The sequence below is a fragment of the Serinus canaria genome, chromosome 13, assembly GCF_022539315.1.
Source record: "Serinus canaria isolate serCan28SL12 chromosome 13, serCan2020, whole genome shotgun sequence".
Lineage (NCBI taxonomy): Eukaryota > Metazoa > Chordata > Aves > Passeriformes > Fringillidae > Serinus > Serinus canaria.
The window spans coordinates 1,855,674-1,881,476 of record NC_066327.1 but is presented as its reverse complement, the minus strand read 5'-3'; the positions used below and the strand labels follow the sequence as shown (position 1 = coordinate 1,881,476).

The 25,803-nt window shown below is 57.8% G+C and overlaps 1 protein-coding gene across 5 annotated transcripts in view; it reads left to right on the top strand.

The window, feature by feature from the left end:
- Positions 1–24,392, top strand: part of PCDH1 (protocadherin 1) — a 58,043-nt gene extending 33,651 nt beyond the window's left edge. For 4 of the 5 annotated variants that reach the window (XM_050979824.1, XM_018915286.3, XM_050979825.1 and 1 more), the window contains one exon: positions 20,517–24,392. In XM_050979824.1, coding sequence (XP_050835781.1) covers positions 20,517–20,902 — 386 coding nt within the window. In that variant the 3' untranslated portion in view covers positions 20,903–24,392. Of the gene's footprint in view, positions 1–18,699; positions 18,743–20,516 lie in introns of all 5 variants that reach the window. The other variant, XM_050979827.1, reaches the window with a different exon arrangement.
- Positions 24,393–25,803: the final 1,411 nt, after the last annotated feature.

The following is a 25,803-nucleotide window of genomic DNA, read 5'->3' as shown; positions in this document are numbered from 1 at the left end:
CAGCCCTGGGCAGTCACTGCCTGCTGCCTCTGCTTTAGTGCCAGTCATGAGCTGCTTTTTAAGGTTCTCACTGCGATTGTTGTTCAATTCCTTGCAGCCAACAGATGGGACAAAAAAATTACATTCTGTCTCCTTCCCTGGCACAGAGACTCCTCTAGATCTTCAAATCTATTCTCTTTTTCCTACATTATCTCTAAATGTCCCTTTTGTCTTGCAGAAAGAGTTCCAGGCACATTTGCAGTCTGCAGAGTTGGGGTTTTTTTCAAATGTACCATGCAGAACTTCTGCTTTGTTGAAGAGGCTGAGGAATGCTTTGGAGTGGGCTTTGTCTGGGATGTGGGATTCCAGCTAGATCCGTGCTCTTCCTGGTCTTTGCTGACTGGGATCTAGCAGGTCACACATCTGCCCAGCTGGGCTCGGGTCTGGCTGCTGCTTGGATTCCTCTCTAGCTGAGACATTGTGGGTTTGGGGTTTTTGTTACTGATCTTCAGCCCTTTTTAACACCTCAGGGCTGGAATTCCTTTTATCCTGACCAGCAGCTCCCACTGCTGCCTGGGATTAGGGTGTCCACATTCTTTGTGACCATGTTCTGCTCATCATCTGCCTCTAAAAATTCTTTCTGTGTCCCTCAGTGATCCTCAGCACCTGCATTTCTGCAGAAGAAATCGGGAGCTTCTCTCCTTTCCACACTTAATGTTGGTTCATCCCCAAAACCGGCTCCTGGTTTGCTTAATCACTGCTGGGAAAAGATTTTTATCAGGACAGACAACATCCAGCAGATTGCAAATGGCCCTGGATTACCCCATCCCAGTTTCAACATTTCTGCCTGAGCTGTAATTCCAGCCCTATTTCCTTATTTTCCATGTTTTCCAGTGGCTGTGTCTGGGCAGACTCTGACGCCAGAGCTGCTCGGGGCAGGGCATTTGTCCTGCCACGCCAGCCAGGTGACCTTCCCTGATTGTCCCCAGGAGCCTGGGGTAAACAGGGGACGCCTGTTCCCCTGTCCCAGGAACAAGCACATTGCTCCCAGCTCCAGAGACTGCCTTTAATCCTCTCAAGACCTTCTAAGAAGGCTGCTCCGCGCTTCAGACGTTGTCCAAAATAGCTGCAATAATTTATCTGCCTCTCCTGCCTCACAGGATTATGTGGTAGCACACACATAAGGCTGTCCTCGAGTTCTCCAGAGATCCTTGGCGGATCCTGGACATCTTTAGAGGAGTTATTTGTAGAACCCAAATTTCCCTGTTGGATTCTGGTTGCTTTTCCCTCAGCATTCTGTCCCTGAGCCCACGTGGTGTGATTGTGAAAGGTCCAGGCAGTGCAGTCACTCGGAGTCAACGCCCGAGACACAAACTCTGTATTTCAGTGGGAAGGTGCCTTCACTTGGAGCATATCCAGGTCCCTATGGCTCTTGTGTGCGCCTGCCGCATTCAGGATTGGATTTTGGGAGTTTCTTGCTGGTCCTTCCCATCCTGGGCTGGGCTGGGATCTCTCCCATTCCCTCCTGCTGTCTGTGGCAAACTGGTGGAAATCCATGAATGCCCTCTCGCTTGTGTTATGTCCATCACATTCCTCCTGCTCTGAATTTACTGGGGGGAGAAAATTCTGTCATTTCTCCTAATCTTTATTCCTCTTTCCCTCTGGAAGCCCTCCCCAGGATGCTGCTGTCCCTGTGCATGGTGAGTGCACAGCTCGGGGAGGTGACCCTGCTCTCACTGTGTGGATTTTCTGGGCAATCCTGCAGAGACCCCAGGCCTGGGGAACTGCTGACCCCAAGCTCACCCCGCTCCTTGGAACCACTCTTGGGCTTGGTCAGCTCCATGGCAAACTTTGAGACTTTCCTTCAGGGAATAAGCTACAAACAGATGGGAATATGGAAGTTTTAAGCTAAAAATTATAAATGAACTTGCTGAGGGAAGGCGCCTTCTTCTGTCCCAGGGAAGGAAGGATTTCCAACCTTCCCAACAAGGGAGGCCAAACTGTGTCATGGAACTCCTCCAGTCCAAGGTAGGAACATTTTCCATCACATTCCACCTCAGCAGGCCTGGGAAAAGGTTCTCACCTGGCAGAACATGACCCCAGTGACATTAAAACAGGAACCCAACCCACACAGGACTTGGCATTTTCCTTTTCCCTGGCAATGGTTGCAAATTCCGATGCAAATGCCCATGCAAATGGTCATGCACAGCTATTCTTATCTCTGGGCCAAATCTCAACATCCCTTCTTTGGTAGAAAGTCGATTTTCCAAAAATAGTTTACGTCAGCCTCCAACTATTCATGTCTTCAGCTCGAGTTCGTTAAACCCAGCTCCAGGAAGAGTTTTCCGAATTAGATCTGCAATGGGAATGGGAGGGTGGGGCCCTTCTTTGCTTTTGTTCCTCTCCAGGGAGGACATTTCCTCGGAGTGAGGGGTTGGGTGAAGCTGCTTCAGGCCCTTCTTTGTGTTACCCAGCCCATTTTAAAATGAACGCTTGAACTTGGGCTGGCGTTTCTTCAGACAGGTGGGGACAGTCAGGAATGGGAATGATGATTTCTCCTGAGCCACAGCCTCTGTGTGTTTTGGGAGCAGAATAGGCAGGTCCTTCCTGTCCCTCCTGGTTGGCTCACCCGTGTCCCTGTGCCATCCTGCTGTCCCAGCACAGCTCTGTGGTCAGCTGGACAGGGGAGTGACCAGGCTGAGGTATTGCTGGGTCACATTTTTTTGGCCATTTTTGCTCTCCAGACAGAGCAGTTTTCCCACCCTGCCTGCTCTGTGGCTCCACAAAGAGCTGAACTTGCAGGAAGCCGGGATTCTGCAGGAGGCAGGGATTCTGAGCTTGGCATCCAGCTTTAGAACACGTCTAAACCAGAAAAAGCCACCGAGTGTAAAAGCAACAGACAGGCAGGATCCCTCAGCAGCCCCAGACTATTTGTTGTTTTCAAAGACCTGCTTCCTTAGAAAGCTCCTTTTGAAGTAATTTGACGTGCCATTTCCAGCTCCTGTGTGATCTACCGCAGTTATTCCCCTTTATCTGCCTCCCAATGCTCCGGAATGTCTCCATAAACCTGCCTGGCAGTGCCTCTGCCCGTGCAAGGGACCTGCATTAGCGTGGGATTTAAACTTAATGCCAGAGGAGCTTACAAACTCTCCCATTTGAGCTTCTCGTGGACTCCACACCGCAGTTTCTTTCTCATAAAAATAGCAGGTGGATGAGTTTGAAGGATCGGTCAGGTGTGGATCCCTCACATGGAAAATCCCTCTCGCCAGCAGGAGATAGAGGATAAGGGATTCATCCCTGTCCCCGGTGAAATCAATGGGAGCTTTGCTGTTGAGACAGGTCAGGTGTCAGTCTCAGTTGTTTGCTCTTCCCCGGGATTTGATCCTTTGTGCTGTCACCGTTAAAGAATCTCTCTTCCTGTCTCCTTCCCACGGGCTCTCATCCATCCTGGTTTGAAGTCCCCTCTGTTAAGTGGCTGGAACGCCGGCGCTCCGCTTCCCCAGCGGAGAGGACACTCCATAAATCTGCCATTAGTCATGGATGTGGCGAGCCATCCCAGGGCCAGGCTGCTGTGCCTCAGAGGTTATCAAACCGTGGCAGCCCTGTGGTTGCCTCTCCTTCCCGAGAGCTCCGTTCCCTGCCAGCATCCAGGGCTCATTTCCCGGGAGCTGAGGCAGCCACGCTTTGCTCAGGGACACACCAGCGGCCACGTGGAGCTCAGTCCTTGTTCCCTGGCCAGTGTGGCTGGAGCTGGGCTCCCTTTCCAGCACCTCTGAGCAGGAACCGGGGGAATTTATGTGTTGGTGGCCAGAAGGCTCCATTTTCCCAGCAGAGAAACGAAGGGACATTGTCTGTGTGTGTTGTCCCCAGTGGGGTGGAGAGGGGGTTGTGCCTCTGAACGGGGTACAAGGCTCCCAGATGATTCCTGTGAGGCCTTTCAGCCTCAGTCCTGAGGGCTGGACCTCACTGGTGTGAGCGTGGAACTTCCCAGGGTGTCATGTGTGACCCATGGACACCGAGCCCTACCTGGATGCTCCTTCCAGGGCTGTATCCCACAAAACAAACATCCAGACCTCATTCCTGGGCTTGGGGGATAAGAACAGGAAAGGATCCCTCCAAAGTGCTCTGTTCCAGGGCTCTTGTCTGGCTGGGAGTCACGTCAGAACGAGCTGGACTACGAGGACTCTGCTCGTGGTAGCTCTTGGGCATGCTTGGATTTACACTTGGCACCTTTACTCTGGCATGAGACTGGTGTTGGGCTAAAATAACATCATTTTTCCAGTAACCTGGGGGAGACTGGCAGGGATGCTGTGAATCAGGAATAAATCAGCTCAGATGGTACCTATGGGTGAGCCTGTGACTCTCCTGTAGTCTGTGTTCTGTATCACTCAGGTATAAAATATTCTCCCAGGGATGAACCCTCTGGACAAGGGGCATGGGAGAGGCTGGGGAAGGGATGCAGCAGGGAAGAGCAGGGTGCTGGAATGCACAGGTTCCTGGGAACAGCAGTTCTCCGTCAGCTGCGTGTGTCTGGGTTAGTACAACCTGCCTGGACGTGAGGAAACAAGGAGGCAGCAGGAGAAGGAGGAGGGGGTCAGGATGTGATCCCTGCCCAGGGATGTCGGAATGGCTGTCGTGTTGTTTTATCGCTGCCGAGGAAAGAGAAAATGGAGCAGGGAATGCAAAATGACAGAGAGTGAGGAGATGTGATATTTGCCTGATGTATTTTGCTGGTAATTAGTGTAATGCCAATTAGACAGAAGTAATCTTTTTTTTTTTTCCCCTTCTTCAGCTGTATAAATTATTGCTGGAATATATGCCAGCTCAAACAGAGATATTAAACTCGGAGTGATGTGGAGATCTCTGCTCCTTGAGGATCTCTAGATGAAATTACCCAGACTACAGGGATCTTGACAAAAGTAAGGCTGACTCTATCCAGAAAGAAAACGAATCAAAGCCAAAGGAATTTTTGTATTCCACGTCTGGCGTCTTGCTGCTTATTAGCCACACAGGAAGGGGCCCCCACAGAGATGCAGCAACATCACTAAGAAAAGGCAAATATCTCGCCTTTCCTGCAAACAATGCCACTTGCAGGCTATTGTTCCCCTATCAGCTTCCCTAAGGAGCAGATCCCGAGCCCTTCCCGTGCTCGGGCTGCAGGTAAACCCTGCCGCCCCCGCGCATTCCATTTGTCATTCCCTGAGCCCTGTTTTCTCCCACACCGGGACAGAAGCGCCGGGGTTGTTTCGCCTCCGGGTCCCCCGGGACGAGGAGCTCTTTAATGATGATGTACGGCTTCCTTCAAAGGGTCAATTGCTGGCCTGGACCTCTCCAATTGCGGATCCCTCGGAGCTCTCTACCTGGGCACAGACGCTGCTTCGCTCCGTGCCGCACACGGATTTTCCCTCGCATGAGGAGCAGACCTGCTCTTGCCGCCTCCTCCCTTTGGAAAAATAACTGGAAAAAATTATGCCCGTGGACCGATTCTGGAGATTTTCATACATCTCTGTTGGATTGTGAAACCCAAATCTTCCGATGATCATCCTGCTGCTCCCTGGTGCTGTGCTCTGAGCACATCTCCCTCTGACATGGCGAGGGGAATGATGTATCCTGCTTGTCCTGCCTGGGTTTTAGGATTTTGTAATCCTCCCTGGCTCTTTAAAGTGTGTTTTATTCATGGCAGCCTTTAGGACTGCCTCTGGCAGGCCTCCCTCGAGTGGTGCAAACTTTATTGCATCTCTCCTCCAGCAGCCTGTAAACTGCAGCACCCAGGGGTAGCTGGAGGTTGATATTCCCTATCGGAAGCGATTTTCTGTCTTTTCCCTGCTTTCCCACAAGGGCTTCTTGATGCCATCCTAAAAACAAACACAGGGCACAGCAAAATTCATCAGGATCAGGGTTTTTTCCCCAAATGAGCCATCACCAGGCTGCCCTGGTCCCGAACTTCCCCATATCCCGTGTTTGCTCCTTCAGCCGGATGCTTTGGTGCTGATCCCTCCTGCTTTTCCAGGAGAAGGGGATTTCTCCCCAATCCTGGCCATTAGGGCAGCAGATCCTTTCAGTGCTTGGTGGGGAATCACAGCAGGAGGGCAAATGCTCCAATTCAAGCACCGGGGTTGATTCCTCGGGGTGAATTTTGCCTGCACCACAGGAGGATGTGACCGGTGCTGCTCCTGCCACGTGCCAGCCACAAAACCTCTCCCTGTGGTGCTCCCACTGCAGATTTTCAGCCTCGCAGTCTGTGGGCGTTGGAGGCGTCAATAAGGAGCGTTTTCAGCTGCTTTGTGGCACGGCTGCACTGCAGAGAAAGGGGCTGGGCAGCCCAGGGGTTCGGGCTCTGGATCTCAGAGCAGCTGGCAGAGAAACGGCCCCATTTGATGTGGGATCATTCCTGCAGAGTTCCCTGGCTTCATGCCTGCTCCAACGCTCCCAGGACTGCTGTGGGTTGGATTTCAGGTGGGTTTGGCTCCCCAGGGCTGGGTTTGGGGTCCAGGGCTGTGTGTGCCTCCATCAGGGACAGACGTTTGCCCCTCAGCACAGCCCAAGAGCCTCACCCTGCATGGAGTGCCTGTCCCCTGATCCTTCTCACAGCCACCAAAAATTCCAGCAGGGATCTGCCTCTTCCCCCTCAGTGTGTGCAGGACAGGCTGTAAAAGAGCTGCAATGATCTGAGGGTGCTCCCTTTCCTCAGAAGCAGCCCAGGAAAGATCCGTGGCAAGGAAACAAAGCGTCCACATTCAAATCCATACTGTCATTTCCTCTCCCGGTTTCCTTGGGGTTTGGCTTGACTCTCTTCCAAGGGCTCTTCCTTCTCCCTGCTCTGCTTCCCTCTGAGTGGTCTCGGTTCCCTTTGTTTGCAGATCCCCTCCTTGAGAGGAGCCCTTTTCATAAACTTGTGGGTTTTTTGTCACTTAAACACCTCCCTGACTTCAAAGGCCGGGAACAGCACTTGGGTCTGTGGCTCCCGGCCCCCCTGCACCCACCATTTCCCCCCGTCCATTGTCCTGCCAGGGAAGGATTATTAAATTGTTGATGGAGCAGAACAATGGTTTTGTTCAAAGGCAGACATGCGAACGCCACTTCTTTTCTCCTTGACACAAGAGCTTTAATACCCGGGAACAATGAGAGGCAGCCACCAAGGAGCAAACACTGGAGAGGACTCACAAAGCCAGGCTGGGATTCCCAAATCCCTGTGTGCATGAACTGGTGCTCCTTGGAGTGCTCCCCGTGGCTGTAGGTGAGGTGAGAGGCCTGGCCGTGCTGAAAATTAACTAAGAATAATCCAGTTATTGCCTGTTAATTCTGGCTTGTGTGATTAGGACATGAGCAGGGGGTGGGAGAGGACCACCCTTTACACAGAATCGTGGAATTAAGGTTGGAAAAAACCTCTGAGATCATCAAGTCCAATCATTCTCCCAGCAGTGCCGAGGCCACCACTAACCCCTGTCCCCAAGTGCCACATCCATGTGGCTTTGAAATCCCTCCAGGGTGACTCCACCCCTGCCCTGGACAGCTCTGACCATCCTTCAGGGAAGAAATGTTCCCTGATGTCCAACTTGAACCTCTCCTGCTGCAACCTGAGGCCACTCATCCTGGGAGCAGCTCCTGGTTTCCTGTCCTGTCAGGGAGCTGTGCAGAGCCACCAAGTGTCCCCTGAAGCTCCTTTCCTCCAGCTGAGCCCCTTTCCCTGGGCTGGTGCTCCCGTTCCCAGTGCAGCTCTGGCTCTGGGCTGCTCCCATTGCTCCGCTCCTGGCGCTCGGGGCGTGCTGGGCACACACAAGGAGGCAGCAGGAGAAGCAGGAGGGGGTCAGGATGTGATCCCTGGCTCCAGCCAGGCCGAGCCTCTGGAGCAGCTCTGGGAGCCTGCAGTGAGGATCCTGCCCTGCCCTCAGCTGGAGAGCCCTGCCCTGCAGCCTCAGCTCTGACATTTTGTGCCGCACAGGCTCCTTTCCCATGGCTTATCACCTCCAGCGCCACAGCTTCAATTTTCCATGCTGGGTTTCCCTCAGGTTGATTTCTTTTTCTGTTTTTCACCAGTTTTAGCCGAGCTGTTCCAGCTAGTTTTGGAGAACAAGCCGTGCTGCCTCAGCCCTGCTAACAAAGTGATGATGAAAATTTCCTTTCAAGATCCATTAGCTTAACCACGCTTTGGGAGGGAGGGGTGGGATTTGGATGGGAGCTGCCAGCAGCAGCTGGGGGCTGCTTGTCCCAAAATGTGCTCTGAATGTACCTCAGAACACACCCCTGGGGAGCTGTGCCCACACTGCCCTGTGTGGCCTTCAGACAACAGCATTCCCAGGGTTTATCCATTGGGAGAATGGATTCCAACTGACAGAGGAGGTTTAGATTGGATATTAGGGGAAAAATCTTTCCCTGTGAAGGTGGTGAGGCCCTGAGCTTGCCCAGAGCAGCTGTAGCTTCCCCTGGATCCCTGGAAGTGTCCAAGGCCAGGTTGGATGGGGCTTGGAGCAGCCTGGGAGAGTGGAAGGTGTCCCTGCACATGGCAGGGAACAAGATGAGCTTTGAGGTTCCTTCTAACCCAAACTGCTCTGTGATTCCATGGTCCTGTGATCCATGTTCTCTTTTGAAGAGCAGCCAGGGTTTGCTGCCATAGCTTCGTGGACACCCATCCCATTCCCTGGTTCACATCCCTCAGGGCTTGGTGGCCTCTCTCCCTCCTGGACATTTCCCAGAGCTCTGTGGTCCCCAGGTTTCTTTGGGAAGCTGGGCCCAGCATGGCTGGGATTGTCCTTTTCCTCTGGAAGGGGTGAGCATGGCTGGCTCTGCTCCAGGACTCTGGGGTCAGGGTGCACCTGAGGGAGCCTTGCTGGGTGCCCAGGGGTGCCCAGGTGGGCAAGGAGGCCGTGGGCACCTGGCCTGGATCAGAACCAGTGTGGCAGCAGGACCAGGCCAGGGCCTGTCCCCTGTGCTGGCACTGCTGGGGGACCTCCAGGGCTGTCCCCTGTTCTGGGCCTTCATGGCCAGAGAGCCCTGGAGGGGCTGGAGCGTGTCCAGGGAAGGGAACGGAGCTGGGAAGGGGCTGGAGCCCCAGGAGAGGCTGAGGGAGCTGGGAAGGGGCTCAGCCTGGAGAAAAGGAGGCTCAGGGGGGACCTTGTGGCTCTGCACAGCTCCTGACAGGAGGGGACAGCCAGGGGGGTCGGGCTGTGCTCCAGGGAACAGGGACAGGAGGAGAGGGAACGGCCTCAGGCTGGGCCAGGGCAGGCTCAGGGTGGGCACAGCAGGAATTTCCCCATGGAAAGGGTGCTCAGGGATTGGGAGGGGCTGCCCAGGGGGGTTTGGAGTGCCCATCCCTGGAGGTGTCCCAGGAAGGGCTGGAGGTGGCACTGAGTGCTCTGGGCTGGGGACAAGGTGGGGATTGGGCACAGCTGGGACTCTTTGATCCTGGAGGGCTTTTCCAACCTCAGTGATCCTGGGATTCTGTGGGAGAGCTGCTCTGGGGGATCTGGGAGATGGAGCCAGTCTGAAGTGCCTTTCCTTGGCTCTTTCCCAGGCTGTGACAGTGCCCAGGTCCCCCTGGAGCAGAACTGTCCCCGTGTCCCCCATGCATGGCACAGGGGTGGCACTCTGGGGTCCCTCACTGCCTCCCCAGTCCCCAGCCAGCACTGAGGGACTCTTCCTTTATCTTCTTCTCCCTTTGACTGTCCTTCCCAGGGCCTGTTCCTCCCTTCTCCTGCTCTTGCTGGCGAGCTGGCAGAGGCCGCCTCAAGCTCCAGTGCCCTCGGTGATGAGCTGCTGGCAGCCAGGGCAGCAGGCTGCAGCTTTAATTAAATGATAAGGGCAGAGCCCCGGAAGTGGGGAGATAAGTGCAGTGGTGTCTGCCACCACACTTGCCCAGGCTCTTTCTAATTAGCTTTGAGAAGCTCTGGAGAGGCAGATTAACCCTTGCAGGTGCTGCGTGAGCACGGGGATGCAGCAGGAGGAGGGTGCCCAGGCCAGCCCCAGGGATGCCAGGCTGCAGTGCCATGGTTTGGGTGGCATGGGGCTGGAGGGGACCCTCTGTGCTCCCCCCAGCCCAGGGCAGAGGGGAGAGGTCAGGGAGGGTCAGACCTAGCCTTCCACAGGCTCAGACACTTTCAAAGCTCAAGGATTGTATGCTCAGGTTCCTCCTGGAAGAAGCATTTGCTGCTGTGACATGTCCCTGCTGGCTGGGGGGACTGTGCCCAGCCCCACAGGGCACAATCCTGCCATGGCTCAGGTCTCCAGCCCCTCTGGGACCATGACCAGTGATTCTCTGAGAGCTGGGGACTTGGGGACACGGGGTAAGAGGACCACTGTGTGTCACCAACCCCTGATAAAATGGACTGGCAGCTTCCCAGGACCTGGTGCCACCAGGGCCACCCCTGTCCCTCACCCAGGTCCAGCTGAGAGTGAAGCACACCAGAGGGCTGGGAAGGGCACCTGGGCTGTGGGCACTGTGTCACCAGGTCAGTGGGTGCTCAGAGTGGCACTGGTGACACGGCTCCTGCTGGCCTGGCCCCTTGTGGTCACCCTGGCTGGCAGCACAGGCCACCTGGAGTGTGCCAGTTAGCTCTGGGGTGGGCACTCCTGTGTCCCCAAGGAACTTTGGGACAGCCATTCCTGTGTCCCCAAGGAACTCTGGGATAGCCGTGCCCGTGTCCCCAAGGAGCTCTGGCACAGCCATTCCCATGTCCCCAGGGAGCTCTGGGAGAGCCATTCCCTGTCACCAGGGATCTCTGCCATTCCTGTGTCCTCAGGGAGCTCTGGGAGAGACATTCCCTGTCTCCAGGGAGCTCTGTGACAGCCATTCCCATATCCCCAGGGAGTTCTGGGGTGGCCATTCCCTGCCCCCAGGGAGCTCTGCCATTCCTTGTCCCCAGGGAGCCCCTGTCTGCAGGGGGACAGGCCATCCCCAGCCCCCCAGGGGCAGACTGTCCCCATCAGCAGAGGCAGGTGGGAATGAGGAATGCAGGCAGGAGCAATCAGGAGGAATTTGGGCAGCAGGAATGCGCATCCAAGGCATGCATGAGCTGGCAGCCCCGGGGCTGGCAGGTGGTGCTGCTCCCTCCCCTGGGGTTTACATCACCCCCATCAGCCCTGAGCTCCCCCTGTCTCAGCTCCTGGGGCAGGAGGGCAGGAGCTCCACTGCCCAAATTCCACAGTTTTAGGGCCTTTGTATGCCCCTAAAGGAGCCTCAGGTGCTGTTGCTCACCTGGGTGCTGCAGGAGCCAGCGCTGGAAGAGGCTTTGGTTATTCTGCAGATCAGTTTGGGCTCCCCAGCCTTTCTGGTGGATATTTGTGGAGTGCCTCTGGTCTGTAGGACAGCCAGAGGATAATGCTGGGATATGAATGCATCCAGGGTTTCACTCTGGAGCTGGATTGGGTTGTTTTATGCAGAGTGGGTGAGGGGATTGCCCAGCAATGCTCATTCTGTGCCTTTGCGTTTGGCTGCTGTGAGTTTTAGCTGCAGGGACCTGATTTTTCATAGAGGGCGTGTGCCAGGTACCAAATATTTTGAGAAGTGCCAGTGAAATGTGCCCAGATATTTTATTTCTGGAAGGAGGAGAGAAAATTGCTGTTTTTTCTCATTAGGAGAGCAACACCCCACCCCCCCCATCCTCCAACCCCTTTTTAGAGGAGGAGTTTTCTGTGATCTCTTGACCCTTTCCTTGTACCTTCCCCAGTTTCTGCAGCCTCTGGGGCAGAATCTCACTGGCAAATCAGCTTCTTCCCCGTTAAACCTCCCAGGGGTTCTGTCTTCTCCCTGGAAGCCACAAAGGGACCCCAGGGGAAGTATTTCCCTCCAGAGTGAGACTCTGCTCTGCATCAGGAAGCATTTGCAGGAGGAGAATTAAGGCTGCCTGGACAATCCTAATTTTGGCATTTCCTAACCTTTGAACCCTGTAATCCTATTTAGGTGCTTCTTAACATCATTATTCAGCAGTTTAATGTAATAATTCTGCTTTTCATACTCCAGTGAAGGTTGAAGCCCCTCTGTGCCAGGGCAGGAGATCACGGGGGTGACACCACGACCACAAAATCTGTTATAGGGGGGTTGAGTTTTTTTTGCTGGGTATCACAGGGAAGCTGAGGGGTGATGGGGATTTTGGGAGCCCTCAGTGTGCTCTGAGCCCTGCAGGGACATGCTCAGTGTCTGGGAACATCCATCTGGGTGCTCTGCCTGCTGTTGCTGTGGCGATGTGGCCGCTGTGACTGCAGCAGGGAGGTGGCTCCTCTGGCACACACGGGAAAAACACATCCCCTGGGAGTGGGGAAAGGGAAACACATCCCCTGGGAGTGGGGAACGGGAAACACATCCCCTGGGACTGGGGAAAAATCTAAAACACATCCCGTGGGAGTGGGGAAAGGGAAAACACATCCCCTGGGAGCAGGGCAAGGGAGGAACACATCCCTTGGGAGTGGGGAAAAGGAAGAACACATCCACTGGGAGTGGGGCAAGGGAAGAACACATCCCCTGGGAGCCAGGAAAAGCTCCCCAGTCCCAGCTGTGGGGCAGTGCTGAGCCTGGTGGGTCCATCTGTCCCCATCCCTTCCTGGGAAGCCGTCTGCAGCTCTGGAGTGCCGGGGCGTCCTGCAGGGGCTGATCCGTGTGTGCAGAGCCCGTTCCCTTCGGGCCGAGCTGCCTGCGCTGCCCAGCACAAGGGCAGAGCAGCGGGGATGGAGGGGCCGAGGGGATGCTGGGGTGGTTCCATCTCCTGGCTGCGGAGCCCAGGAGAAGCCTGTGCGTGCCCTGCAGCACCTGGGCAGCTCCGGGAATGGGTGGAAGAGCGGACGTTGCTCGTTCTTGCCCCGGGAGCCGGAGGTGTGGCTCGGAGCCGCAGTCACCCCTCGGTGGGCAGCGCCGGGTCGGGCTCGGATAGCGGGAGCCATCTGGAGCGAGGGTGGGAACTTCGGGAAGCCATCTGGCTGGGTGATGGGGTGCTAGGATCGGTCCCGCAGCCGTCTGGCTGGGTGATGTAGTGCTAGGAGTGGTCCTGCAGCCGGGGAGGGTGCGGGAGCTGCGGGGGAAGGGCCGGGGCTGCGGGAGCTGCGGGGGAAGGCTGGGGTTGCCCTGGGCTGAGGCAGCTCCTGCCCCTGCTCCGGCTCCGAGCGCTTCGTGCCCATCTATCCCCGCCGGGGGACAGGCAGTGCCCCAGCAGCTCCGCGGAGCACATTGCTGAGCTCTGGGCTCGTCCACACGGGAATATGGGCCAGAAGTGGGTGAGGAGCTGCTGGAGGGATTCTGCATCCAGAGGTATCCTCGGAATCAGCCAGGGGAGGATTGTCCCACTCTGGGCTGGGGCAGCCTCACCCCCAGTGCTGGGGCACTTCGGGTGCCACAACATCAGAGCCCCAAAGCTGTTCCAGAGAGCCCCAAGGAGGGGCCGGGGCTGGGGCAGGCTCTGCAGGGGCCACCCGAGGAGGGCTGAGGGCGCTGGGCTGGTTCAGCTGCAGCAGAGGAGCCGAGGGCAGAGCTCAGGGAAGGAGGGAACAGCTGTGGGGGAGCTTTGGGATGGAGATCAGGGACAGGTTCTTCCCCCAGAGGGTGCTGGGCACTGCCCAGGCTGCCCAGGGAATGGGCACGGCCCTGAGGCTGCCAGAGCTCCAGGAGCCTTTGGGCACCAGGGATGCACAGCGGGGACTGCTGGGGGGTCTGGGCAGGGCCAGGGGCTGGACTGGGTGATCCTGCTGGGTCCCTTCAGCTCAGAATATTCCATGATTCCCTGCTGGAATAATGCACTGGCTGTGCCCCCCTCATTTGAGGACTGTGGAAGGGGACCTTGTCTGTGAGCTTGTGAAGGAGATCCTGGCTCCAGAGCCACCTGCAGCACAGCCCCCCTCTCCCAACACCCCTGGCAAGGGGAAAACGTGCTGGGAACGAGGCACGGAGCTGCCACATGCCTGTTCCCTGCAGGAAACTCCTGCTCTGATGGGATGGGATGGGATGGGATGGGACGGGACGGGACGGGACGGGACGGAACGGGACGGGACAGGACAGGACAGGACAGGACAGGACAGGACAGGACAGGACAGGACAGGACAGGACAGGACAGGACAGGACAGGACAGGATAGGATAGGATAGGATAGGACAGGACAGGACAGGACAGGACAGGATAGGATAGGATAGGATAGGATAGGATAGGATAGGATAGGATAGGATAGGAATGGGATAGCATGGGATTCTGTTCATGGGATGGAAAGGATAGGATAGCAATGGGATAGGGTAGGATGGGATTCTGTTCATGGGATGGAAAGGATAGGATAGCAATGGGATAGGGTAGAATGGGATTCTGTTCAGGGGATGGAAGGATAGGATAGCAATGGGCTAGGGTAGGATGGGATTCTGTTCAGGGGATGGAAGGACAGGATAGCAATGGGATAGGGTAGAATGGGATTCTGTTCAGGGGATGGAAGGATAGGATAGCAATGGGCTAGGGTAGGATGGGATTCTGTTCATGGGATGGAAAGGATAGGATAGCAATGGGATAGGGTAGGATGGGATTCTGTTCATGGGATGGAAGGATAGGATAGCAATGGGGCTAGCCAGTGTAGGAACATGGGATGTTGGGCTGCACAATGCCAGCTGTTCCTGGGGGTGTCTGAGGAGGGAGGGGAGCAGCAGCACTGGTGCCTGGAGGAAGCAGCTCCGCAGGGAAGTGGTGTCTGGAGGGAGCAGCGCTGTAAAACATGGAACCTGGAGGAGATGGCTCCACTGCAGCAGCACTGCCTGCAGGGAAGGCAGCAGCAGGGGGGGGCAGCACCTGGAGGCAGCAGCAGCACAGAACATGGCACCTGCAGGACGTGGCACCCTGGGGGACCCGTACCTGGAGGCAGCAGCGCCGTGGGGGACAGTGCTTCCTGGGAATGGCACTGCAGGGAATGGCACCTGGAGGGAGCAGCGCCATGGGAGAGCTGTGCCTTTGGGAGTGTGCCATGGGGGACACACCTGGGGGGACACACCTGTGGGGGACAGAGCTGTGGGGAGTGGCACCTGTGGAGAACATTGGCACGGCAGGATGGGGCCTGCCAGCAGCTCTGCCATGGGCAGCAGGTAGCAGGATTCCCGGGAGTGGTTCCTGGAGGAGCCATGGTGCAGGAGAACGGCATCAGGAATGGTGAAATAGGGAATGGAGCCGACTGCCAGGAGCTGTGGGGTGGGAAGGGAGTCCTTGTTGCACAGGGCGGGGGGACAGTGCTGCTGGGAGGTGATGTCATGGGGGGCCACCACCCTCAGGGACATCCCAGAGGGATCTGCAGAGCTCTGAGGGCCAGGAATGGGACAGGAGGCATTTCCAGGTGTCCACAGCACGGTGGCCAGGCTGCCTCTCCTGGGAGCCCTGACCCTTTCCCTGGCTCAGGACAGACCTCTGACACCCCAGGGTGCAGCATGGGCCCTGCTCTGTCCCTCTGTCCCCAGGGCCAGCACAGGTCAGGGCTTTGGGGCTCTGCTTTTGGGGCAGCTGGCTGGAATGAGTTCTCCCCAGGAAGGGAAGAAGGCTCTTTCTGACCCCAGCTTTGGGAAAGCATCTGGTTTTCCTCCCAGCTACTCTCCCCACACTCCCCTTCCCCATTTCCCCACACCACTGAGCCTCTCCAGTCCCTCCTGGCATGCTGTGCTTCCCTCCTCCCCCTTCCTGGGCTTCTCTGCATCCTCTGCCATGCTCTGCTCTGTCACAGCCCCACTGCCTCCCCCTCCCAGGGCTGCTCCAGCACTTCCCCTCCTTCCAAGACTTCTCCTGTGCTGCATCATCCATCCCCGCTCTCCCTGCACTGACGCAAGTGGAAGACACAGGAAGACCAAACCAGGTTGGGGATGGAAACCAGGCTGGCATAAAAAACGTGCTTGGGGCTGGCTCAGCCTCTGCTTGGAGCTCCCAGGCTTGCAGAGGGTGAGGGAACCTCTGCCCGTCTCCTGCAGGAGATGGAAGCACTGCTGGCTGAGGCTGCTGCTTTTGTCTTGTTCCCAAAGTGCCCCAGAGCTGTGCTGGAATCCCCCAGTAAAGGTTTGGAGGAGCCCTGTGACAGGATGAGCTCCTGCCCTGGGTGGGAGAGAGGAGACAGGAATAATTAGCAGCAGCACCAATTTGTGCCTCTTCCCAGAGGAGCCAACCTGGCATCTCTGAGGGTGTCCTGGTGTAAAACCCCAGAGGTGCTCCCCAAGAAACCAAAGGGATCTGACTTTTCCTGCCCTGGGTTCGTCCCTGAGGAGGAGAGCACCCCGAGGCAACTGACCAGGGCATGCCAGAGAGAGGCAAAGCTGCAGGAAGGGGGGAGCCAGGAGGATGTGAGGGTTGTGAATGCCTAAGCAACCACTTCCCTGCCTGGAAAGCACGGTCTGGTGGCCTGGAATAACCAGGATGGGCCAAAGCTCAGGAAAACATGGCAGCTGCACGAAGCTTTACTTGGTGTGACCAGGACAACCTGATACCAGAGAGAGCATGGCCATCCTCTTCATCCCTGGGAATGTTGTCACATTCCAGGGCCGCGGAGGAACAAAAGTGCATTTTGGGTGGAGGAGGGATGGGAAATCCCGAGTACCCTTTGTGCACCCCTGGGTGAGGGCCTGCCTCCTCACCACCCCACAAAACGGGGGAAAATCCGTGGGCAGAATTCCCACCGAGGAGGGATTTGTGCCTGTCTGGTGGCACTTCAGAGTCCCTGAGCCACCAGCATGTGCTGGGAATTAGGCCATGGGGTCGTGTTTTCCCTCAGTCCCAGCTATTCAGGAGTTGCACCCTGCCCTGTTCCGGGCTCATGGCACAGAATCCGCTCTGCCAGCGAGGGGACAACGCTGGAAAAAGGTTCCAGTGCCAGGAGCAGACAATGGGTAGAGCAGAATAAAAGACCCTGAACACAGCGTTCCTGCTTGATCCTGCCATTCCCAAGCTGCTGCTGGCACGAGGAAATCTCCGTAGCTTTGTTCCCTGCAGAGGTGGATTTTGTTCCAGTCCTGCCAGTCCCCTCTGCGGGCTCGGCAAATCTCCTTCTGCCCCAGGAAGAGGGGATGGCTCCCATCCACTTCCTTGGGAGCACAGAGCAGCAGGGCCTTTCTGCAAGAGGAAAGGATATCCAGGAGGAAAGGATGGCGATAATTTCTCATGGACACAAGGAAAACACCACAGAACACAACCTCAAAGTGCCCAAGCCATTGTGTGGCCACTGGAGCATCCTGTGGTCCCGAGAGGAAAACGTGATGGATCCTCTTGGATTCAGATTCCGTTCTCTGCTTCTGCTTGCCCAGAGCAGGGATGGAAATGGAGCTGTTGTGCCTCTGGGTTTGTGTCTCACGTGGGAGAGAGAATCGAGGCGATTCCCCGGGAAACAGGCACTGGTGCATGGCCAGCCCCAAGGACGTGCCCTGCCAAGCTGTGCTCTCATGCCGCCCGTGCCACCGCCGTGTCCCCTGGGCTGCTTTTGTGCTGCTGCTTCTTGTCCCCGTGGTGTGAGCATGGCTGTCCCCCGCCGCGAGCAGGGCGAGCATCCTGTGGGATGGATCTGGGTGTGGGTCCGCGTGTGTGTATGTGTGCGTGTGTGTGTGTGTGTGTGTGTATCCATGTGTGTGTGTGTCTGTGTGTGTCTGTGTGTGTGTGTGTGTGTGTATATCCGTGTGTCTGTGTGTGTGTGTGTGTATCCATGTGTGTGTCTGTGTGTGTCTGTGTCTGTGTGTGTGTGTGTGTGTGTATCCGTGTGTGTGTGTGTGTGTGTGTCTGTGAGTATCCGTGTGTGTGTCTGTGTCTGTGTGTGTGTGTGTGTGTGTGTATCCATGTGTGTGTCTGTGTGTGTGTGTCTGTGAGTATCCGTGTGTGTGTGTGTCTGTGTCTGTGTGTGTGTGTGTGTATCCATGTGTGTGTGTGTGTGTGTCTGTGTGTCTGTGTGTGTGTGTGTGTATCCATGTGTGTGTGTCTGTGTGTGTCTGTGTGTGTGTGTGTGTGTGTGTATCCATGTGTGTGTGTGTGTCTGTGTGTGTCTGTGTCTCTGTGTGTGTCTGTGTGTGTGTGTGTGTATCCATGTGTGTGTGTCTGTGTGTGTGTGTGTGTGTCTGTGTGTGTCTGTGTCTCTGTGTGTGTCTGTGTGTGTGTGTGTGTATCCATGTGTGTGTATCCATATGTGTGTGTGTGTGTGTGTGTGTATGTCCATGTGTGTATCCATGTGCATCCCTGTGTGTGTATCCATGTGTGTGTGTCCATGTGTGTGTGTCCCTGTGTGTGTCCCTTTGTGTATCCATGTGTGTATCCCTGTGTGTGTATCTATGCACGGGTGTCCGTGTGTGTGTATCCTTGTGTGTGTGTCTGTCTGTGCATCCATGTGTGTGTCCATGTGTGTATCTCTGTGTGTGTATCCCTGTGTGTGTATCCATGTGTGTCCATGTGTGTGTATCTATGTGTGTGTATCCATGTGTATCCATGTGTGTCCATGTGTGTGTATCCCCGTGGGTGTACACAGCCCCAACCCCTCCATGTGCCCAACTTTCTGGTGTCACTACCCAGGTGGCTCCCAGCATCCCCGTGTGAGTCCCGCTGGGGCTGCTGGGCTCCAGGGAGGATCAGGATGAAGCTGGAGCAAGGAGTGAGGGAGGAGCAGCGGTGGCTGAGCGGCCTCCAGGAGGCTGGAGCAGGGCCAGGAGAGGCTGAGGAGGCAGCGGGGACCAGGGGGACAGGGGTGGCAGAGGCTGAAGGGGGTGTGGAGGCCGGGGCTGTGCACTGATGTGACACTGTCGTCCTTTTTCTGCCCCTCATCAGAGTCCCCTGAGCGGAGCAGGCTGTGAAGGGGGGCTGCCATCAGGTATGTCTGTGTGGCTCCCGCCAGGATATCCCAGCTGCCAGGGGGAGCTCCCGTGGGTGCCAGGGATGGAATGTGGGCACAGGCCCCAGCCCCCAGCAGAGGGTTTGGGGAGCATCACTGGGGACTGGTTTAGGGCAAGATGTGCTCACACAGTGGTTGGCTGCTGACTTCACCCCTTTGTCCATGCCGGTGTCAAGCATTCCCAGCATTGTCTGGAGCCTTCTCCTGCGTCCTGTGTGTGAAAGCTGTGCCAGGGTGACTCGGGTGTGTGGCAGTCCCAAACTGGTGGCAGGAGGGAGCGTTGGCCAGGGCAGAAACCCCACCATGGTGTTGTGGTTTGCTTCTTCCCTGGGCTCAGGGGGCACCTGTGGGTCTGCCCTGCTTTTCAGATGAGGGAATTGTGTGCATCAGTGTGTGTCCCATGGGAAGGGGGTGCCCACAGGTCTTAGGTTCCCAGAGCTCCTTAGCATCTCCCTCCATCAGTCTGTCCATGTCTCCACAGAGGTGGAGACATAGAGAGGATTTTTGGGAACCACAGGGGCATCTGGAAGTCCGAGCAGCCTCCAGGTCATGGGCAGCCCCTGCTTCCACCCCAGCATGAGCACCGGGCTGGATCTGCTTGTGGCAGCAGGCAGTAATGTGTCCTGGGGCACTCTGTGGTGTCCTAAACTGGGGCAGAAATCAAGGAATGGCTCGTGACTGGGATGGCTCTGGGAGGGACTGCATGAAGTGCCAAATTCCGGCCTCAGAAGCCTCGTGACAGGTGCTGCCTGTGCCAAGGACACCTGGCCAAGGCTTAGGGACACCTGGGGCAGGGGGTGGCTGGTGTGTGAGGACACCAGTATGTGAATTGGTCTAACTGGTGCTCAGTGTCCCGGCTGTGCCAGGAGCAGGGAGCCGTGGTGCCCTGGGGTGCTGGGCTCCCTCGGGGGCAGGGGTTTGGTGCACAGGGCACCCCATGGCATCTCCAGCCTCTCTCAGGGTGGGCATGGCTTTGCCTCTGTGTGCTTGGGGATTGCAGGCTCCACAGGAGACCAGGACTTCTGGCTGGGCTTGTGGCTCCTGCTGAGGGTGCCAGGGGAGGCTGGAATGTGGCCTGGAATGCCTGGTGGGAGCAGGGCAGAGATGCCCGAGGATGCTGCCCAGGACACATGGCTGTGCCTCGGGGCTGAGTCCAGGGCAGTGCACAGTGATGCCATGGGATGCCACAGTGCCCAGTGGGAATCCTGGATCTTGGCAGGTTCCAGGAGGTGCCTGACCTTCTGGGATCACAAGCCTGGTGTGGCAGTGCATGTCATGCTCTGCAAATCCAAGCTGTGGAGCCTCCCTGTGCAATCCTGGTCTCCAGAGGGCTCGGGGAGCTCTGCCCTGTGCTCTGCCTGCTGTTTCTCTGTGGCTTTGGGTTCCCCTCCCAGCTCTGCTTTGCTCCCGTTTTTTTTGTCTGTGGGTCTGGCTCCTGCTGTGTCTGTCGGTCTGGCTCTCAGGGTGTCCATGGGTCCATCTCCCAGGGTGTCTGTGAGTCCGGCTGTCTGTCCCAGCATGGGTAGGATGGAGATGTCCAGTCCCTGCTGCTCATCCCTGCATCCAGAGAGGGGGGTCCCAAGGCAGGGTTCCCAAGGCGGGGTTCCCGAGGAAGGGTTCCCAAGGCGGGGTTCCCAAGGCGGGGTTCCCAATGCAGGGTTCCCAAAGCCAGGTTCCCAAGGCCAGGTTCCCAAGGCCAGGTTCCCAAGCCGGGGTTCCCAGGGGTAACACCACTGTCCCTTGTTCCCCACAGATCTCCGGCCTCTGCCCGATGTAGCCATGACTGGGACCTGCACCCGGGAGTGCACAGAGTTCGGCCACTCCGACACCTGCTGGATGCCTGGCCAGTCCTCCCCCAGCCGCAGGCCCAAGAACGCCCTCAAACTCTCCACTTTTGTGCCTTACCAAGACAGAGGGAGTCAAGAGCAAGTCGGGAACGGCAGCCCCAGACTGTCGGAAGAGCGCAGCACCAAAATGGCCAACCTCCGCCTGCTCCCCACGTACAGTGCCTTCTCCAATAGTAGCCATGAGCCCTGCAAGGACTCTCCCATGGAGGAAATTCCTCTCACCCAGACCTCGGACTTCCAGCCAGCCACCACCCCCTCGGCCCAGACCACCAAGAGGGAGATCTACCTGTGAGGCTGGGCGCGAGGGGCAGGGAGCTGAGGCCAGAGGAACATTTTCCACTTCGATGCTTTATGGCTCCTGCCGCTTCTCCAGGCAGGGGGCTCTGCGGGGAGCAGGGCAGGGCGAGGCAGGGATGAGAGGAGCGCCTTTTTAACCCCCTGTTGCCCGGGGCTGGGGGTGGGTGGGGAGGGTGAAAAGCATCCCGACCCCGATTGCCGAGCATCCCGAACTGCTGCCGGGGAGGGCTGGGCAGGCTCCTGGTGCGGAGGGCACGGAGAAGGGAGAGAAGGGCTTACGTACCAAAGGTCCACGCAGAGCTGGTGGAGTTCCTGGGGCATAGGACGAGGAGTGTCCCCGAGCACGGGGAGCCAGCTGCCTGTCTCTTTGCTGTAGACTCCTGTAAATACGAATCTTATAGGAATGACATTCAAGTCCTGCCTGATCGCAACTTTTTATTGTCCTTGAAACAAACAAAAAAAGAGAGACATTTAAAGAGAAAACAAAACAAAACGAGAAAAAAAAAAAAAGAAGCAGACAAAAAAAAAAAGAGGAAAAACAAAACAAAAAAAAAAGAGAAAAAAAATAACAAACCACAGGGAGCAAGTTCCAGCTTTTAATGGTTTCCTGCGTGGAAGAGCCCCTGGGAGCGCAGCATCCGGCCCGCACTCGTGTTCTATATTGTAAATAGAGATGTGATCAGTCCCTGAAACAGCAGCTGGGGAGCTGGAGAAGAGGGGCAGCATCCTGGCCGGACTGTAGGGACTTAGCCGTTTTTCAGCCTGGATCTCTTTCTGAACGTTGTCACTGTGCCCACAAGCTGCAGGGTCCCTAGGGACTGCCCGGTGCCATAGGTGGGGGCTGCTTTGGGGGTGGGGGAGGGGGTCCCCGGTGGTGGCCCTGCGCCTGGCGGGTGGAGGAGGGGTGGGGAAGCCCCCAGAGAAGGGACCGGCTGGGTCCGGGGAGGGGATGTCCCCAGGAAGGGACCGGCTGGGTCCGGAGAAGCCCTCAGTCCGCCTCTGCCGGCAGGGAGGTCGCCAGTGGCTCTGGCTCTCAGCCCATCGCCTCGGGCCTCCTCGGGGCAGGGGATGCCCACGAGGCCAGGCTGTGCCGTGCCCTCGACCTCCGTCCCATCCGCCTGTAAAGCCACCATTGCCTTTGTGAGGAGGAGCTTTGTCTCAGGGTCACACCGGGGGCCGCCGAGCCCCTGCCCGCTGGACTCCGCTGCCCTTAGGCCACAGGGCCACTCTCACGGGGTCCAGCTTTCTCTTCCATTGTCAAAGGTCCACCGGTCTCCCCGGCAGGTTCCTGCTGCCCCGGCGTCCTCAGCTGCCGTGCAGGGTCAGAGGAGCCCCAGCCCCTTACAGGGCTTCCTGAGGGGGCCCCTGGCTCTGTCGCTGCTCCCTTGGCAGCCGGGGCACAGCTCCGGTTTTGGGGTGCACCCCTGGCCGGAGGGGTCCGGGCGACTCGCGCCTCATTCCTGGGTAGCCCTTCCCCTCCGGGCCGCGGGAGGGGCCGTGCTGCACCCTTGTGCTTCCCGTCTGCAGCTCTGGCACCTTCCCGAGGGAGCGAGGCCGCCAGGACGGCTCTCCTGTGGTGAGCAAGGGCCCGGTCCGTGCCCGCGGAGCTGGCACGGAGCTCCGCCAGGCTCCGGGGCCACAGGGACCCCGCAGGGCTGGGGCAGGGCCTGCCCTGCCATAGCTGTAGTGCCTGTCGGGACCCCCTGCCCAGCCTCTCCCCCCCAGCACCCCGCTCTGAGCAGCTCCTCTCCCCTCCATGGGGACGCAGCCACCTCCCCGCGCGGCTCCCTGAGGGGACACGGTGCCAGCCGAGCCCGGGCCACAGGGGAAGGGCGGCAGAAGGCGCCTGCTCGCACCTGCTGTCCCGTGCCCCTCATGCCCCTCGTGTCCCTCGTGCCCCAGCCCTGCCTTCCCCGGGTGGCACCGCTGCCACCCCGCATGGCCCGCGGCCCCGGCCCCGGCGGTGCCTGCCGGAGGAGGCAGGACCCTCCTCTGGCCTCCCGCTGCTGCTCCCGCCCGGCCGGGCCCGGAGCGGCCGGGTGCTCCCGCTGGGGGTCCGGCCGGGATTCCTGCTCTGCCCCACAGGGCCGCGTTTCCCCGCTCTGGCTGCCTGAGCAGGTGCCGCTCCTGACCTTGTTTTTATTGTAGCTCTGTAGTTTCAGGGCCAAACTGGGCAGAATGTGCAATTTGGCCGCACTGGCCACGATCTTTGACTTCACTGCCAACTCGGCTGCTCACGCCTCCCCTGGGCCCAGGCAGTGGCAGTGTCCAGTGCCCCCTCTCGGGGACCCCCGGGGAGCCACATCCGAGGGGGGCTTGTCCAAGACCACCTCATCCCGGCGGGGGGGCTCCCTACCTTGTGCTGGGGTCTCCAGAGGGATCCCGAGGCTGGAATTCCCGTGGCTGGAATTGCTGTGCTGTCTCCTGGAGCACCTGGCGAGGTCCTCAGTGCGAGCACGGTGCGGAGGGAGGGGGGAGTGCAGGGGGGTCCACGGGGATGGGGTGGGGATGGGTTTGGGGGTGGCTGAGGCCTGTGGGGGTGCACAGAGGGCTGCTGGGGGTTTGGAGGGGAGCACGGTGGGGCCAGGGCTGGGTGTCTGGGGGTGCACAGGGCTTGGGGGGCTCGGGGCACCGGGTGGGTGTGTGGGGAAGGCCAGAGAGGGGCTTGGGAGACCGGGGCCTCAGCGGGGTGCAGGGGGATGGGTCCCTGGGGAGGAGAGGGTGCCGGCCATCAGTCCTGGGAGAGGGGTTTGAGGGGATTTGTCGCGGGGGGAAGCTGCCAGTGTCGCTGGGGATCAGTCCTGGGGGAGGGCGAGGAAGAGGTGCTGTGGGAAGAAGCTCATTTGCACAATTATAAGCCAGAAGGATAAAGCCTCTGTGCACGTGGGGGGAGGACAGCTCCCCACGGGCTCCAGTCCAGACAAGCACAGGGAGGAGGAGGGTTCACTGTATCTCACACTGCACTAGGACAAGCCAGGGGGAAAACCAAAGGTGGGAGCCAGGGAGCAGGCGGGCTGCGTGGGAAGGATCTAAGCGACCCCTTTGTAGCTCTTCAGTGTTGGTTCTATTTATACGAGATTTCATTTCCTTGCTTGTGATGCCTTGTTTTTTGTACAGTTTTATGTACATGCAGGTGTAGCTTTTCTAAAGGAGAAATCCTATGGCAGAGTAAAGTCCCCCCACTATTTTTCAGATGGTGCCCTATGTCTAAGGCGACGCCTCTTGCTAAGGTTGTACTGCTCAATGTGTGATGCATTTCCCTGTGCGGGGAAGCCTTTGGGCCTTGGGCTTGGTTTTCCCCGGGCGCTGTGAGCACAATTGATTCCCTTGTAACTCTTTCTGTTCGGAGCCGTGAGCATGACACCGTCGTGATGCCCCTTTCTTTCCGTTCTCCCCTGTTCCGTTCGTTTGCTGAGCTGTCAAGATGACCAACTCCATTGTAATTAGCCCTTCCTAAAGCTTTACAATAAAAGTGTGAAAACCCGGCTGCTTCTGGGCCTGCCTGCTTCTTCCCACGCCTCCCTCTGAGCACCCTCAGGGGAAGAAAGAGCTGCCGAGGCTTTGGGATGTGCCTGCCTCCCTGCCCTGCTCTTGGCTCCCTGTTTGCCAGCTCGAGGATTGTTCCTTGTCCTCGCTCCTGCACGAGGACAAGGAGGATAAGCCCCCAGAGCACTGTCCCACGGACCAGGCTCCTGCAAGGCCAGGTTGGACGGGGTTTGTATCATCCTGCTCCAGTGGGAGGTGACCCTGCCCATGGCAGGGTGTTGGAGCTGGAGGAGCTTTCAGGTCCCTTCCAACCCAAGCCATTCCATGATTCTGTGATTGATTCTATGATTGAAAACCAAATATTTCAATGACAAAACACCTCCAGCCCCAAGGCCTGTCACCAGCCAAGGTGGGAATCAGGGAAAATCCCATCAGAGCTCTCTGGATCCCCTCCCATCTCCACCACTGCTCCTTGGAGACTTGCTCAATTTCACCATCTCCTTTCCCAGGCATGGCTGGGGGTTTGGGGGTATTTCAGACCCTTTGGAAACATCTGGGCCTCTCCAAACCAGGGCACATTTGTGGCTGTTCCCACCCCAGCTCCTCCAGCCCTGGCTGTGGGGTTTCCCTGCCTGCCTTTGCACAGGATCCCGATGATCCCGGGAAGTTTCCTGGCTTGGGGCAGGGCTGCTCCCCTCTCTGGTGGGTTCCATGCAGCTGTGGCACATCTGGGCTGCAGTGGGCTCACACAGAGCCTTGCACCTCTCCCTGCTCAGCTCTGGGCTCGCTGTGGCTGGACCAGCAGGCAAAGGCTCCTTCCCAGCCTGGAGGAGGAAAGAGGAGTTCCCACCTGGAGGTGAAGCTCAGCCTCCCCTCTCCTTGCAGGGACTCCTTTTGAGCCATGCCCTCTCCAGGGCTCTGCAGGGGGGTGAGGGGGGATCAGTGCCCCCATTCCTGAGGGGCTGCCCCTCGTGTTGGGCCTTGGGGGCTCTCAGCTGCCCCCTGGGGCAGGCCCAGGCCAGCTGGGAGCAGGGATGTGTCCCCAGGGACCCTGGGCAGTCCCATGCTCTTTGCTGCCATCCCAAGGAAAGAGGGTCTGGATGCTGAAGGAGGTTCCAGGCTGGCACAGCTGGCACAGAGGGCAGTCGCCCCTAGGACAGGTGACCAAAGGGTGTTTTCCTAAGCAGAGACAGTTCCAGGTTCTCCCTATCCATCCTGAACATTCCATGCCCCCACACTCCCTCCTCCTCAGCCATCCCAGGATATACAGACCCCTCCCTGACGCCATCTGTGCCTCCTTCCCCTCTCTGCCAGCCCTGTCCCACCCATCCCATCCACTCCCTGCCCTCCTCGTTCCCTCCCGGCTTCTCCTCCCCGTTCCTGTGCTCTCCCCTCACCCCACACGCACAC